This window comes from Lipotes vexillifer, unplaced genomic scaffold, assembly GCF_000442215.2.
Source record: "Lipotes vexillifer unplaced genomic scaffold, Lipotes_vexillifer_v1.1 scaffold458, whole genome shotgun sequence".
NCBI classification, from domain to species: domain Eukaryota; kingdom Metazoa; phylum Chordata; class Mammalia; order Artiodactyla; family Lipotidae; genus Lipotes; species Lipotes vexillifer.
The window spans coordinates 433,314-450,630 of NW_006783957.1; the positions used below are offsets into that span (position 1 = coordinate 433,314).

At 44.3% G+C, this 17,317-nt stretch overlaps 1 protein-coding gene across 3 annotated transcripts in view; it reads left to right on the forward strand.

The window, feature by feature from the left end:
- The first annotated feature begins 17,019 nt into the window (after positions 1–17,019).
- The window catches only part of MARCHF6 (membrane associated ring-CH-type finger 6), a 72,226-nt gene continuing 71,928 nt past the window's right edge, over positions 17,020–17,317 (forward strand). For all 3 annotated transcript variants that reach the window (XM_007456441.1, XM_007456440.1, XM_007456442.1), the window contains exon 1: positions 17,020–17,235. In XM_007456441.1, coding sequence (XP_007456503.1) covers positions 17,217–17,235 — 19 coding nt within the window. In that variant the 5' untranslated portion in view covers positions 17,020–17,216. The remainder of the gene's footprint in view (positions 17,236–17,317) is intronic.

Genomic DNA, 17,317 nt, shown 5'->3' on the forward strand with positions numbered 1-17,317 from the left:
GGGGGGGATTCCGGGATCACGTGGGACCCCTGCCGGGTTGGGTGGGCACAGTTCGCAGGGCAGGCTGGGCCGGGGCTAGCAAGCCGAGGGGCTGTGAAGGAAGACGGCCGTGCGGACGCTTCCTGCAGGAGATGCACGGAGATAAGCTAAACTCCACCATCGCGTGATTGCAATCCAGCCACTCAAATGGAAACCGAGTCCCAGGCGCCCCACAGTGTCCTCTGAGTTTGCCTCTAAAATGCACGCTAGCCTGAGGAATCTCAGAGACCCAAAAAGAGGGGACGTCTCTCCCGGGGAGCTGGGGGTTGGAAGGAGAGCCCCTACCGAGGCCAGAGCCATTCACCTGGGCGGTGACCCTGGAGCTTTGCCTTTGCAAAGTGCATATGGCCAGCTTGGGCCACCTTGTCATCAGTTCCTGTCTCTGCTGCCCTCTGGCCAAAGTGGAGGGATGCTTCAGGAGCTGGAGGCAGATGCCATCAAGAGTTGCAGGGGTGAGCACTGAGGGCAGCTGTCCCTTTGGCCCTTCTTTCTTACAACGTTTTTATTACCACAGTAATCTGTGTTCATTATTTAACAATAGATAAAATACAAAAATAAAATAAATAAAATAAAATAGAATAATGGGCCTCCAAAGATGTCCACAACCTGTACACATGTTAAAGCCCCCACCCCCCCCAAAAAAAAAACTAAGAGACTTTGCAGGTGTGATTAAGTTAAGGATCGTGAGAATGTGATTATCCTGCATCATCCAGCGGGGAAGAGTGCAAACACAGAGGTCCTCAGAATAGGGAAGCAGGAGAGTCAGGGTCACAGGAAATGTGAGGACAGAAGCACAGGTCAGAGCGATGCAATTGCTGGCTTTCAGGATGGAGGAAGGGGACGCTAGCCTGGAATGCAAACGGCTTCTAGAAGGTGGAAAAGGCAAGGGAACAAGAGTTTCCCCTAGAGCCTCCAGAAGGAACCTAGGCCTGCAGACACCTTGATTGCAGGCCAGTGAAACCCATTCAGACTTCTGACCTCCACAACTATAAGATCATAAATGCGTGTCGTTTTAAGCCACTAAGTTTGTGGTAGTTTGTTACAGTAGCAAGGGGACATGAATACATACATCTTTAAAATGAAGGGCCTTCCCTGGCGGCCCAGTGGTTAAGACTCTGTGCTCCCAGTGCAGGGGGCGCGGGTTTGATCCCTGGTCTGTGAAGTAAGATCCTGCAAGCCACGTGACATGGCCAAAAAAAAAAAAAAGAAGAAGAAGAAGAAAATCAGTCACTTGTAATCCACCGCCCAGAACAAACACATGATTTTTCATATCTGTAGCTTAGCAGTCAACTGAGAACCAGAACTGGTGTGAGAACGCACTGGTGTAAAGGCTGAAGTGCCACATAGCTAATGCTGACGTGCCCCATTCTATCTGCTAAGAGGGTCTTGACGCTCACGCAGCGCCCAGATCTGGGTATTCCAAATGCCATTCTCCACTAAAAGGAACCAGAGCTCCACAGAGAAATGGCCAGTTTCACGGTTCAAGATACAAGATGTGCCCAAAACATATTATTCTGCCAGACAGTGAGGAAGTGCTCAAAGAATCATAGGAACATATCAAAAGGACAAAAGAGGGCTTCCCTGGTGGCGCAGTGGTTGAGAGTCCGCCTGCCGATGTAGGGGACGCGGGTTCGTGCCCCGGTCCAGGAAGATCCCACATGCCGCGGAGTGGCTGGGCCCATGAGCCATGGCCGCTGAGCCTGTGCGTCCGGAGCCTGTGCTTTGCAACGGGAGAGGCCACAACAGTGAGAGGCCCGCGTACGGCAAAAAAAAAAAAAAAAGGACAAAAGATACTTAGCTTGAGCAGGCTCCCACTGGACAAATCTAAGATGATGATATTACTGAATTATAACTATTCTTACTTTATTCTATTATAATCATAGCCTAAAGTAAAAATCCACAAGTGCATATGGATATAATTATGTAAATAAAAAGTAAGTACATAGGGAGAAGGGAAAGCTCTTCCTTATGATACGATATTGACTAATGAATGTAGAAGGGATAATGGAATTAGAAAATACCATTTGGAGCCACCATAGTAATAATCGTGTCAGGGAGAATCATCAATGGATGCTAAAACGGTGGGTGAAAGTTTAATGAGACGCAGGATTTGTATATGGTCTCAAGCTCTTTCCCCACAGGATACTACGAAAGGGAAAACACTAACTTCACAGTGGAGAAACCTGGCCACCATCTTAACCGAGTGATCAAAGTTAATGTGACCGCTAATGGGACAAAGTGACAACAGGTGGCTCTGATATGATGCAACACAAGGGCACAACATGCCCAAAACGCATAACCTGAATTTCATTGTGAGGAAATATCAAACAAATCAAATCGAGAGACGTTTTACAAAACAACTGGCCTGCACCCTACAAAAATGTCCACATCGTGAACAACAAAGAAAGACTAAGGCATTGTTCCTTATTAAAGGGGACTAAAGAGGCATGACAACTGAATGCAATATGGATTCTGGATTGGATCCTGCCCAGGAAGAAACATTTTTTCCTTTTTTCCTTATAAAGGACATTAGTCATGCTACAGCATGGATTAACCTTGAGGACATTATGCTTAGTGAAATAATCCAGTCAAAAAAAGACAAATATTGTGTGATTCCACTTTTATGAAGTACTTAGAATAGTCAAATTCATAAAGACAGAAGAGATAGTGGTTACCAGGGGCTGGGTGGCAGGGTGGATGGGGAGTTATTGTTCAATGAGTACAGAATGTCAGTTTGGGGATGATGAGCAAGTACTAGAAATGGATAGTGGTTGCTATAGACTGTTGTGTCCCCCCAAATTCACACATTAAAGCCTAATCCCCAATTTGATGGTATTGGGAGATGGGGCCTTTGAGAAGTGATTAGGTTATGAGAGGGATTAGTGTTCTTATAAAAGGGACCCCAGAGAGCTCCCTTGCTTCTTCTGTCCTGTGAGGACACAGTGAGAAGACAGCAGTCTGTGAAACAGGAAGCAGGTTCTCACCAGACACCCAATCTGCCAGCTCCCTGATCATGGACTTCCAGCCTCTAGATCTGTGAGAAGTAATTTCTGTTTCTAGCCACCCAACCAGCCTATGGTATTTTTATTGTAGCATCCCAAACAGACTAAGACAGTGGTGATGGTTGCATAACGTTGTGAATGTACTTAACGCCGCAAATTTAATGTTATATATATTTTACCACAATAAAAATAATTTTAAAAAGTGGCAACTTAAAAAAAAGAACATTCGTAAATGACTGGCAAAATGTGTGTAAGTTCTGTACATTATGTAACAATGGTGTGCCAATGTTAATGTTCTCATTTTGATAAATGTTCTGTGGTTATGTAAGAAAGTGTCCCTTTTTCCAAAAAAAAAGAAATCTATGGTGAAGTATTTAGGGGCAAAGAGGCAACATGTTTACAATCTACTCTCAAACAGTTTAGAAACATTAACATATACAAATTACCCATGTCTGGATAGAGAGAATGAAACAGCAAATGTTAACATTTGGGGAATGTGGGTGTAATGTGTATGAGAATTTGTACTATTATTGCAACTTTTCTGTAAGTCTAAAATTATTTCAGAATAAGCAGTTTTTTAAATTAGAAGAGGAAACTCATTGGAAAGAAGTGAAATACTGTCTGGGGGAAACAGAATTCTAATGCCTGAGGCTGAGATGCAGTGACTGTCTGGGCCTCCCGGCTCTGGGATGCCCTAACTCTCAGGCTTAGGATCAAGGGATGCAGGGTTTTGGTGGCACTGACTGGTGGGGAAGAAATAAGGCAAATGGAGAAAGACAAATACTGTACGATTTCATTCATATGTGGAATCTTAAAAAAAAAAAAACACAACCAAACAAACTAAACAAAAACAAGCCCAAAGATACAGAATCAGATTAGTGGTAACCAGAGCGGAAGTGGGTGGGGGGGTGGGAGAAATGGGTGACGGGGGTCAACTGTATGGTGATGGATGGTAACTAGACTCGTAGTGGTGACCACCTCGTAGTGTATACAAGTTATAAAATGTCGAATTGAAATGCTGTGCACCTGAAACATGAAGAAGACGAAGAAAGAAGGAGGAGGAGGAGGAGGAGACAACAGGCAGAACAAATCGATGGTGATGGTAAATCACACCCAGGTACGGGGCAGTGGGTCTTGATTATCGGGAGGGCAGGAGGGAATTCTGTGCGGTCCTGAAAATATTCTATGTCTTGATCTGCGTGCTAGTTACAAGTTTCCAAGAAGTGCACTTAAGCTCTGTGCCCTTTTTGCTGTATGTGTTAATCCTCCACTTGAAAAGGGTTAGACTGTCTCCACCCCCAGCTTGACGCTGCGCACTGAGATTACGTCCATGCAAACGAGGCATTCACTGAGACTCGAGGGGGACTCGATTTACGTTGTTTGTTCTTTCGTTGCTAAGCAACACAGGCTAAGCGGCACAACCAAGGGATGCCAACCTTCAACAGCCAACCCAGAGGATGTGCTAAGCCAAGGCTCCATGAGGGATCCACATGAACAGTCCCCACTCCCAGCCCTTTTGTGTTCGGGGGTGGGGTCGGGGAGGAGGTGAGAATGGGAGTTGAGCAGCTCAGACGCCGCGAAAGGCCCGGCCCCTCCAGGCGTGGGCTGGCTGCAGTGATCCACTCACCAGCCCGCCCGCTGCATCTATCGCTATGGCAACTGCTTCCTCAGGTCTGGGGCTAAAATGAGGCTCTATGGGTGTCAATCCGTGCTTGAGGTCTCACCTGCCATGGAATCGTGTGGCCCGATGAGGAAATTGATGAGTCACTGCAGGAAAAGCCTGATGCTTGTTAGACTGGTTCATTTGTGCAAAAATGCGGCAGATTCGAGGTGGGGGACAGGCCTCAGAGAGAGGAAGAGGTGAAGGTTATCTGAAGGGCAGAGGTGGTCAGGGCATCAAGAGAAAGAGGTAAGGGCCAGTTAAAACTAAAGAGAGGTGGAAATAAGCAAAGATCACCCAAATGAGAAAAACAAAGGCTGTTTACGCAGAGCTTGCTGTTCAGTCAGCCGCCCTCCTGCGTTTGGCAGACTCAAAGACGAGGGAGGCGAGGGGAAGCTCCTAACAGAAAAGGGGAAGGCTGCAGGTGTGCACAGATCCGAGACTGTTGTCCTGGGGAAGCTGGAGGCGGGCAGGGGGCGGGGTCGTCCTGTGCGATTGGCAAGGGTGGCTTATTTGGCTTTCTCTGATTGGTCCTGAATTGGAAGCAGGGCCAAAAACTAGAGAAGCTGACAGTTATTAAGTGCTGACCGTTCCGGGTTGCTTGCGGCAGTGGTAGATTTTTGGCTTCCTGGACTGGTTGCAGCAGATTGTGGGTCAGAGTTCTATTGTCATATATGGCCTGGCTGTTGTCCGTTCGCACATTCAGTCTCTCAATGAACACCCAGAAGTTAGACAGTCAAGAGAGTAGTCCTCATGGTCCTATTAGCAAGGAAGTGAGGCACTGAGCGGTGTAGAGAGGCAGCTGTGAGGACCACCCCAGGAGAGGTGGGCCGTGGAGCATCACAGGGAGGAAAGTGAGGGAGGTGGGTGAGGTTAAACACCCATCTGATCTCAGAAATACAGGGCACAGGGGCACCTCTGATGGGGACTCTCAGAGCCCCTTGTGAGTCGGGGTTGTGTTCCTGGCACACGCCCTAGATGCGGAGTGAGGCCCCTTCGGAGGTGTGGGACGTGGGTAACTCACTGAACCTGAGTGCTCGCTTCAGCTCCTGCCTCATCAAACTGCTGAGAATCATTGAGTTAATGTGCGTCAAGTTCACTGGACTGTGCCCGGCACTTGGCAAGTGCTCGGTCAATGTTAGATATCATTTTGCTTTGGAATAATTGGTCAAAAACTGAAATTAAATATATTGTTAGGATTGATGTCAAATTGTGTTAATGTAACTGTCAGCTGAAGTGTCAGAAACCTGGCCTCAGAGTAGGGTAGAGAAGGGTGGTGAGTGGATTGAAGGGGCCAGTAGTAGAAACACATCGTTCGTGGGCACCATTTGGTCCAGCCTAGACTGCATGCCCTTCCCAGGGATGGAGAAGCAAGAGAGGCATAGGCCAGTGGAAAGCCTGGCAGGTCCCCTAAAATTCTGTGTTTGGAGTGAGGGAGGATCCATTCTCTGAGAGGCAGATCTTGTTGCCAGGAGAAGGGGGGATGGAGAGATTTACAAACAGAAATGACATGTATGTGTAGTCATATGCTTAAAGTTTGTGCAAAAAGAAGACTTCAACCTAAGAAATCTAGAAATTCTAGTTAGGCTCCAGAGTTACATCTAAATGTAATTACATCTAATGTGACTAGTTACATTAGTCAGAATGCTAATCATTACATGGGTTCTCCAAGTGAGGTTGTAAAAAAGATTCTTTCCCAATAAAACTAGATAGTCATCCCTCATTCAGTGGTAACCTTTGAAGATAGGAATCAGGTCTTAGACATACCTGACCTGCTTATCTTTGGGGCCTAACAGCATATTCCACAAAATAAGTTCTCAGTAACTGTTTAAAGATAATGAAGGCATACAAGAAGGTAACAAAAAAAATTCAGCTTCAGAGCTTAATGGTTTCCATAGGTACAGGAGTGAGGAGTGCCAGATAATCCCTAAAGGCTCCTCTGGGTTCCACAAGATAAAATTTCTAGGAAGAACTTCGCTTTAGGGCAACTGCACAATTTCAGATTAGAATCCGAAATATCGGATGAAAATGTTTATTTCAACAGACTCATCGGTTAAAGAGATCCTCCCTTGGGGCCCCGGAAGCTGCCTCTGGACACTGCATGTAACCATGTGTGGCAGAGGGGGTTGACACTTGCTGGCTCTACAGCCTCTGGAGCCAGCAAATCAATATTGAGGTTCAGATTGGTGGGGAAGCATGAGTATTAGTTTGACTGCTGTAACAAATTGCCACAGACTGGGTGGCTTAAAACAACAGAAATTTCTCTCTCACAGTTCTGGAGTCGAGAAGTCTGAAATCAAGGTGTTAGCAGGACAACATTTCCTACAGAGGCTCTGAGGAAAATCCATTCCTTGCTTCTTTCAATTTCTAGTGGCTGCTGGTGTTCCTTGACCTGTGACTGCATCACTCCAATCTTTGCTTTCATCTTCACATGGCCTTCTCCTCTGTGTGTCTCAAATCTCCCTCTGCCTCACTCTTATAAAGACACCTGTCATTGGATTTATGGTCCACCTGGATAATCCAAGATGACCTCATCACAAAATCCTTAATTTAATTACATCTGTAAGGACTGTTTTTCAAAATAAGGTAACATTCACAGGTTCCAGGGATTAGGGCGTGGATGTGTTTTGGAGGGCCACCATTTGGCCCATGACACTCATCTCCCAAGGCAAGAACATTAAAAAGTTCATAGTTCACTCCTGAAAATGCTTGTTGACTGCCATGGAGCTCCCAAGACGTTCTGGAGCTGAGCCAATGAGCTCACGTGGAACAGCCCATCATGCATCCACCCTTGGAGATGGCATTTATTGCCAGCTTGCAGCAATCTGATATAGCTGGGATATCCAACAGAGCTTCAAGAAGTTCCTGGGCTAAAGGATCCTCTGCACATGGAAGTCTTCAGGGCCAACATAGATACTTTTCTACTCTCAAGAGTGGACCTCTTGGTCCATTTATCCTCGGGGTCCTTGAGGCTTGTATAGTTTAGCATTTTTCAGAGTGCATGCCCAGGCACTCCAGCTGTGTGACATGGCCTCTGAGAAAAGAGTTCAGTGACCAAGGACATGCAAACAACACTGGGGACCATATTCCCTCTTGAGGATGCTCAACACATTTTAATCCATTAAAGGCACCCAGAAATCCTATGGTAGAGAAGCCCAGTATTTCCCAACTTGCCTGCAACTCTTTACAACTCCTAAATCATACTTGGCTTTGGAAGGGAAATCTATTGGAAAGGAAATGTATGAGCATGTGTTTGCACTGTGTCTTCTGTGTTGGCAGAATGAGGGAATGTCAGATTATGCCTCCTTTCTGACGTTATTTGCAATCTCAGAGCTTGTTTCAATCTCTGACTCTAATGGGCTCTGGTCTCTGCTCCGCACCAGCTCCTCTGCTGACACGTTGCTTCATCCCAGGATTCAGCTGTGTTTGCCCAGGACTTACTGACTTGCTTGATGTTAGAGCAGAGAGCCCAGAACTCTCTGTTATGCCAAGTCCTCTGAGGCCCTCCTCACATTCTGCTCCTTTACCATATTTGAGGGACATGTGAGCTTTGTGTAAACGGCACCAAATAAAGCATCTTCTTTATCTGCTTCATTGAGTAATAAGTTTAGATGTGGCAACTCAATCTAAATTTGTGTGGCTTAAGCCCAACTTCTCTTTTTCTTCCTTTGGTCTCTTCAGAAGGAACTCTCAAGGCCCAGTTACATCACAGGGACAGTCAGGATGCTGTCACTTGGGAAGAACTGCAGGTGTCAACCGTGACTTGCCTTTCTCTTTCTTTCCTTCCTTCCTTCCTTCCTCCCTCTCTCCCTCCCTCCCTCCTGCCCTGTTCCTTTTTTCATTCCTTCCCTCCCTTTCTTCCTTCCTTTCTGTTTCTTCTTTCCTTCTCTTTCTCTTTTCTTCTTTCTCTTTCTTTCCTTCTTTCCTCCCTCCATCCCTCTTCTTTGCTTCCCTCCCTCCTTTCTTCCTTCCTAACTTACTTTCTTTCTTTCCAAGAATTAGGAGATTGACACAAACAGAACAAGGTTTTATTTCATTGGAAAAATTACAGACTTTTATTTCCCTTAATGGCCATACCATACGGCTTGTGGGATCTTAGTTCCCCGACCAGGGATCAAACCTGCACCCCCTGCATTGGAAGCGTGGAGTCTTAACCACTGGACTGCCAGGGAAGTGCAAAAATTACAGGAGAAATTTTTAATAAAGAGCTTAGAAGGTTTTGTAAGATACACTTGTCATTACAAATATCAACAAGAATGTTTTTAATGATAGCATGTACTTTCAAATTTAAGAATAATTTAAAATTTTGGCTGTCCTACTTCGTGAAAAAGATATGAATGAAAGAATATGAAGGGCTGTGGCTTTCATGTTTTACTCCACAGATTTTTTTGTTTTACTTAAAAAAATATATATTTTTTGGCCATGCCACAGGGATGTGTGATCTTAGTTCCCTGACCAGGGATCGAACCCAGGCCCCCTGCATTGGAAGCATGGAGTCTTAACCACTGGACCACCAGGAAAGTCTCTACGTGTGATTAATGAATGGTGAGACTCAGTAGCCAACACTTTAACCAAGTGATCAAACTCGGCATCAGTAATCATGGTCCAACCTGACATTTTGGCCTCCTGATTTGCTACCATATGAAAAACACATCATCTATAAAATATTCTTGCTAAAAAATGTTTAACTTTAGTCATATCAAGCCTCTAGGCAAACTTCCAGTTTATAGAAAATACAGGGGCTAAAGGAACAGTTAAATGACACCAGGACAAATCAATCAGACAAAACTAGAATGAAGGACATTGTATAAAACAACTGTCCTGTGATTTTCCAACAGGGATTGTCATCGAAAAATGAAAGGTATAAGGACTGTTTTAGATTAAGGGAGACTATGTAGGCTTAAACCAGTGGCAATGCATGAAGGTCAATTGAATGCTTGTTCAAAAAAAAAAATTCAAAACAAAACTATAAAAGACATTCTTGGGACAATTATAGAAGCTTTAGATTCTAGATGTTGTTATGGTGTGGCAATGGGTTTAAAGGACATTATTCTAACTGTAGGAGATACACACTAAAATGCTTAGGGAGAAAGTTGTTCAGACACATACTTTCAAATGACAGAAAAAAAACTATAGTTAAAATACATATGGCTAAATCTTAATAATTGTTGAATCTAGGTTGAGGGCATATAGGTGTTCATTGTACTATTCCTTCAACTTTTCTGTATATTTGAAAATGTTCATAATAAAATGTGCAGAAAAGAACTGGTCTTGAAGGCCTTCATCTCAGTAACATTTTGGCTTAAATTGCAAGTAATTTTTATTTGAATATTGTATCTGAATACGTTAGGGATAAGAAACACTTGGTACCTTGTTGTGATGATTTTATTTGACTCAATGTAGCTCCTTGTTGAGACTATCTGCCTGAAGCATTGAAATTGAATTCATTATAACTGAGAAGTGCAGATGTAGAAGTACAGACACACCAAACCTTGTATATCACTGTTGCTCAATTGATATTTCAGCTACCTTATGAGTGTGTCTCTTGCTAAGAAAGGCATTCATATACATGTTGCTATTTCAGCAACAAAAAGTATCTACTGGAAAATTATGCTTTGTTTATTCAGCCAATATTTATTGACTTACTACTACATGTCCAGACCTGTGTTGGCCTAAGGGAAACATCAGTAAATGAAAGGGGGCCACGGCTGTTGAAGATCCACAGCCATTGACTTCCAAGTGCACAAGGACAGATGTAGCCTCATTCATGCTAATGCAGACTTCTCTAAAGATTTTGCTTGTGTACACCCTAAAAAATTATCTTCATTTGTTGATAAAAATTTTTCATTGTATGTTTAAATGGCAGCAAAGATGTAATTCTGGCATAAAATTGATATTTTAAAATTGTTTCATCACTTTTTTTCAAAAAAGTTCCTACTAAGTATACTTTCTTTACAATCTTTGTCTGGTAATCCCATATCTGAAGTCTTTGTAAGATGGTTTCTGTTATCTGTAAGTTCTTGTTTATATACATATATATATATCCCAGATATGGGATTACTATATTGTATATTCCAGGTACTTAGGGGTCCCAGTAGTTCAGGATCATTTTGAACTAAATTTATTGCTTGAGATTATTTGGTTACTGGCGTGTCATGAGTTTGAGGTGCAATCCATGCCAGGGTTGGTTCGTGGGTATAATTTAATAAGGCTCAGCAAAACCAAATTTTCCTAAAAGTTTCAGAGAGGGGTCTACTTTAGGTTCACATTTGGTTCACTATTCCTCCTGAGATCGCAGTTCTGGAGGCCCTGGGGGAGAATCCTGGTAGGTCTCTTAACAGATGTTTCACTGTGGGCAGACTCTGGGCTTTGACAGTTGTTATTCTTGCTCCTGGAAGCTGTCAAAATTCAGGTTCAAAGTTTGCCTGTAATCAGCAGAGCAAAAGCAACTGCCTTGTTCCATTTATATCCCGTCCTTAGATTCTGGCCTGCTAGTTGCTTTACCATTTTTGTCAACTCTTCAGTGGTTCTACAAATATGTTAATATTTTATCAAGTATTTTCAACTGTTGGTCTAAAGAACCTAGCCTGCTATATTCTTGGAAAGGGAAGTAAACGTCATCATTTTTATCAATACTTTAAATGAGAAGCTCTTCTAACCTGAGGTTTCTGCCTGGACTTGAAGGCAACCATGAACTCCTGGAAACTGTATGCAACATTTTGTGTTTATGCAGTTTTTCTGGGAAAAAAGCCCACAGATTTTGTCAGATAGTCAAAGGTGCTAATGACTGAGACTCCCCAGATCTGAGAACCACTGCTTTATAGTTCCATTAGCACGTAGCAATTTTAATTTTAAAAAATGATTTCAGAATAATTTCAGACTCACAGAAGAGTTGCAAGTACAGTCCAAAAAACCTCTGATATTGCCTTTACCCAGATTCACCAACTTTTAACATCTCTCTCTCTCTCTCTCACACACACACACACACACACACACACACACACACACAGTCTTTTTCTAAACCATTTCACTACAAGCTTCAGACCTGATTCTACATCACCCCTAAATACTCTAATGTGCATTTCCCTAAACAAGGACCTCCCAAGAAGTCAGAAAATCAACACTGATACAACACTACCATTCAAAGAACCTATTCAAATTTTAGTTTTGCCAACTGTCCCGCAAATGTCTTTCTTAGTTTTCACTTCTAGGATTCCTTCATACATTGCATTTAGTTGTCATGTCTCTTTGGCCTCCTCCAATCTGGAACAGTTCCTCAGTCTTCTGTCTATCATGTCCTTGAAAGTTTACGAGAATACAGCCCTTATATTCCGTAGGCTGACACTCAACTTGATTCCACTGGATGCTGCCTCATGCCCAGACTCAGGCATGCATTCCTGACAAACTTCAATTTTCTCATTATGTCAATCTGTCCCATCACTGGTGATGTCGACCTTGATCATCTACTCATGTTGATGTCTTCACTGTAAAACTACTATTTTTCTTTTTAACTGTTGGAAAATGTTCCAATAATATGCTACAATCCTGTTCCTCATTGAAACTTCACCCATTCTTAGCCTCCATTGACAACTCCAGTCTGAACCACTAACAGGTTGGTAAGTGATTTTCTGTTTATATCATTCCTTTTACATTTATTGGTTGGTATTATACTGCAAACGAAGAGCTTTTTTCTCTCCCTCCTGATTTATATCATGATGAGCTCATGGATTCCTATTTTACTTAATAGGTTATAATCTGTTACTGTAATATTTATTTTCATGCTCAAATTGTCCTCAGCATGGCCAACGGGAGCCTCTTTGAGCCAGTTTCTTTATCCTTTTAGCATGGCCCTATCAGTTTTTGAGCCTTTCCTTAATTTCTGAACAAGATGTTCTAGGCTTATCTTGTAGTGTTCCTGCTTCAGCCCTAAAATCTGACATTTCTTGAGAGTCTTTTCCTCTTTTTTTCCCATATAAATATTTTTTGAAACTTTTGAACTTTATTTTTTTTTAGAGCAGTTTAAGGTTCACAGCAAAAGTGAGACGGAGGTACAGAGATTTCCATATACCCCTACATAGGCTCCCCATTATTAACATCCCCCATGGTATATTTGCTATGATTGATAGAATTGACACATCATAATCACCCAAAGTCCATAGTTTGCATTACAGTTCACTCTTGGTCTATTATTATGGATCATACAGTCTTGGTTCCTTTTAGTGGAGCATGGTATTAGAAACCAAAATCTGTATACTCAGTGTGCTCATAGCTACTGAGGTATCACTGCATGTCTATCCTCTCAGAGGAAAGAACTAGGAAATGTATATAACGTACACATAATATTAAATATTATATATTTCCTAGCATATATAATATCTTATCTTATATGATATTTATAGACATACATATATAGTTGAGCCTTGAATAACACTGGCTTGAACTGCATGGGTCCACTTATACTCAGATATTTTTTTAATAAATATGTACTACAGTACTACACCATCTGAGGTTGGTTGAATCCAAGGATGTGGAACCACAGATATGAGGGCTGACTATAAAGTTATACTCAGCTTTTCAACTGAGCAGTGGGTCAGTGCCTCTAATCCCATTTTTCAAGAGTCAACTATATATATTTCTATATTTGTTTACATTTTTAAAAATGAGCTCCTAATGATACCTATATTTCCAATCCAACACCTCAGGGTTCTTTCTAGCCTTCCCCTTTTCCATATTAGTATTTTCTCCAACAGTGGGAAATCTGGTCATCATTATTCAACATAATCAATTGTCCAATCACACCAGTCTTCTCTCTCTGCGACCCGCATGCCTCTCCCTTCAGCATCCATGTTCTTGCCCACATTACTGTTGTGTCTCATAGCAGGAAGGGAGGAGAAATGGAATAGAAAAATGGAAGGGAAAGGAAGATGAGATGAGAAGGAAAGGAAGATAGGAAGGAAGGAAAGAGTTTAATGTTAAGATAATGCCATAAACTTCCTTCAATTATTTATAGACGTTAATGTTAAGCTTATAGTAAGGCACTTTACTTAATTATCATACGTATACTTGGTCAGCAGCAATTCTGTGCAACTTCTGTGCAACTGTTGCAAAGTCTTGGGCTTCTGTCTAAACACGGGCTCATGGTAAAAAGTTGAGAGTTTAGTGGCAAGTGTTAAGAGTGTGGCTGCAAATGGCAAACAGGTGAGGTTTAACAATTAGAGGTCTGACGATAAAGACAGACCTGTGCTTTAATTTTGGTTCCTCTTCTACATATGGCCAAAAGCAAGTTACTTATCAGCTGTCTCAGATTCTTCATCTGTGAAATGGCTACAATTATTTGCTTTGCAAGATTGCTATTAACGTTCATTGGACATAATAGGGAGTTAGGTTAATTACTGTTATTGTTAGTTTGAGTTGTGCTCAAAAAATTATACTGTTGTCTTCCCACACATCCCCTGTTGCTCATTTGATTGTTATATGGAAACCCAGAATTACTAAGCTATAGTATCCTCATGGCACAGTGCGCGCGCACACACACACACACACACACACACACACAGGCTGGAACCACGTGTATGCTATACCTTTAAGTGTCTCTTTTGATCAAAATAACTTTTTCTCAGGTTGAAATTCTCTATGAATTCTAACTGGTTTCCTTGGATAAAAGTGTGGCAAATAAAAATATTTCTATATAATCTTGGTGTCCTTGTTTGAAAACAACGAGAATTCTAATTATAATGCATATCTATTGTTTTGTCTTCCCTTTTCTTGTGGGAAATGTTCTTTCTGCACTTCAGTAATGTAGTTCAATGGCGGTGTACACATTATGTTCTTACAGACCCTCATCATTTGGTTCAGGGAGAGGCACTTAGCTGGACCAATGAACTGTCCTTCCCCAGGAATTGTTGAGACCAGAGATCGTCACCTTCAGCCTGTCTGATGGTGAGGTTGAAGATATGACCTTGAGAGCTAACAGGGGCCTTGTCCCCAGCCATGTGGAGGAAGCTGGTGTGACAAGAAGAAGCTGATGTGCAGAGAGAAGCAGAGCAGAGGGATGGGGGCAGAGAGGGGACTCTCGTTCCAACAATTCCTGAGGCCTACTGGACCACTACCCTTGTCACAGTTTGTTCATGTCGACAGGCCATTCCTCCCTTTTGTCTACTAGCTTAGTTGGTAACCAGGAGAGGTCTGACTGCCTTATGTATCTCAAAGGGTTTGTTGTGAGGACCAATGCCTGGCACATTGTAGAGACTCAACAAATATTGGTTGATTACTCTTAGGTTTAACCTCCAAATGAAAAATGAAAAAAGGTTGGGGCAATTCTCAACTCTAGAAGTAACCTTCCTTTGAGCATCACAAAGGAAAACATAGAAAGACAAAAGGAGGGAGCCCTCCACCCACATCGCATACACCCACATCCCTCCAATCCTAACCCAGGTCTACTGCCTGGAGGTTCACATACCTGCCCGGAAAGACCGTCAGCACTTCCTTCAGTAAATCTCGAAGTCTACCTCTCAGAATCCTTCCCACTTTTGCTGTACAACCCCTGAGGCTGGGTCTGGTGGTCCTGAACTGTGACCCCGGTCTGAGTTGAGTGGTGTGCCACAGGCCTTACAGGGGATGTGAGTGCTCTGTCCTGTTGGGCGGGAGGGGTGGGGACTGGGATATGAGCCTCCTTCAGATTCCATTCCTTGGGAGATAATATAGTCTAAACATACTTAAGAAAAAGCTTAAATATGCTCAGTTCTCAAGGTCAACCCTTGAAATCAGCGGGCCTCCATTTTTGTTTTTTTTTTTTACTATATTAACCTGAGCTTTGCAACTCAGGTTATTTTTTATTTTTTTAAATTATTTAAAAAAAATTTTGGCTGTGTTGGGTCTTCGTTTCTGTGCGAGGGCTTTCTCCAGTTGCGGCAAGCGGGGGCCACTCTTCATAGTGGTGCGCGGGCCTCTCACTATCGCGGCCTCTCTTGTTGTGGAGCACAGGGTCCAGACGTGCAGGCTCAGTAGTTGTGGCTCACGGGGCCTAGTTGCTCTGCGGCATGTGGGATCTTCCCAGACCAGGGCTCACACCCGTGTCCCCTGCATTGGCAGGCAGATTCTCAACCACTGCACCACCAGGGAAGCCCGGGCCTCCATTATTGTGTCAAGACTTTGAATTCTCTCCTTCCTCGGGTAACATGAGTGACACTGGTCAAATCAGTGACATCAGTCTTCAAGGGCTGCTCTCTCTACAGAGGATTCCACTTCGTTATTTTTATTCTAAGTCTCATTCTGACTGATGAGGCTTGGGGGAGGGCATCTTCCCAACTCCTTCACTCACACAGATGGAAAAGAGACTGCTAGCATTCCTGAATGTATCATATATCTAATCTATATGTAAATCATCTACATATTCTTTAAAATAGATTTCCTTGGGATTAGAGACCCCATTAGTTCTACTCAGGCGATTCTAAAAGTGGTGACCTTTCTAACTTGTTACTTTCTACATAGTTCTTCATTTAGACAAAAAGCCAGGGATTACAGAGAGGAAAGGTGGTGTACTGATGGAAGCAGAGCTCAGTCCGAAGCAATTTAGCTCCGGCCAGATAAGCGTCCGACACGCAGTGTTATCAAGCCCTGCCTGTATCTGAACCGATTTCCCTTAGAGAGTGTTGCAGCCTCCAGCCTAAACAGGTTATTGAAGCAGTCCTTCCAGTCAAATGAAGAAGTTTCCCTGGGAGGGAGTGTGGTAGAGTTAGAGCTTTGCCTTTTTAATTTCAGTGATATTTCAGTACTTCCTCAAAACGTGCATCACAAGTGCCCGCGTGCGGAACAAAAATGCGTATCCCTGGGCCGACTCCAAACACGCGGCACCAGAATCTTGGGGCGGGAGGGAGGGGGACGCCGAATCTGTATTTTCACAGGCGCCCAGGTAACTAACTCTTCAGCTCTGAGACCCGCCTTTGTCTGCACCGTGCCCGGCCGTGCCCGCCACCTGGCCGTCAGGCGCTCGCTCCCGCTGCTCTCCTCCCTCAGCTCTGCGCCTTCCTTGTTGCCTCCCTCGGGGTCATTAGAACTCAGCTCCTTCTAAGGTTTCAGCCCCATTGCCCCGCTCAGCCCGCGGGACAAAGCCCGTGCGGCCCGCCACCCACCAGAGTAGCCACCCGCTGTCCGCGAGGGGCGCCGCAACGCCCCCGCGGCCGCCACCCGCAGAGCCAGGAAACCGCGGCCGCCGCGGCCGCCGCCGGAAGTGACGGCACCTGTCGACGCGCCCCGCCCCTTCCGCCTCCGCGCCCCGCCCAGGCCTCTCCCCTCCTCCCTCCCCACCCCCCCCCCCCCCAGCCTTTCTCCCTCTCCCGGTCCCCTTGTCTCCTTCCTCTATCTTCCTCTTTCGCACTTGAGCAACGCACCTGCCCGGGCCCGGCTCCGCTCCCTCCTCCCTCCTCCCTTCCCCCCGCCCCGGCCGGAAGGCTTCGGCCTCCGCCGCGGGAGCTTGGCGGCTGCGTCACCGCCGCCCCCCCGCCGCCCCAGACAAGATGGACACCGCTGAGGAAGGTAAGTCGGCGGCTTCCGCGCCCTTGCTCTGGCGACCGGGTTCGGCCGGGCCTGCTCCCGGTCCGCGGCGCTCGAGGCAGGG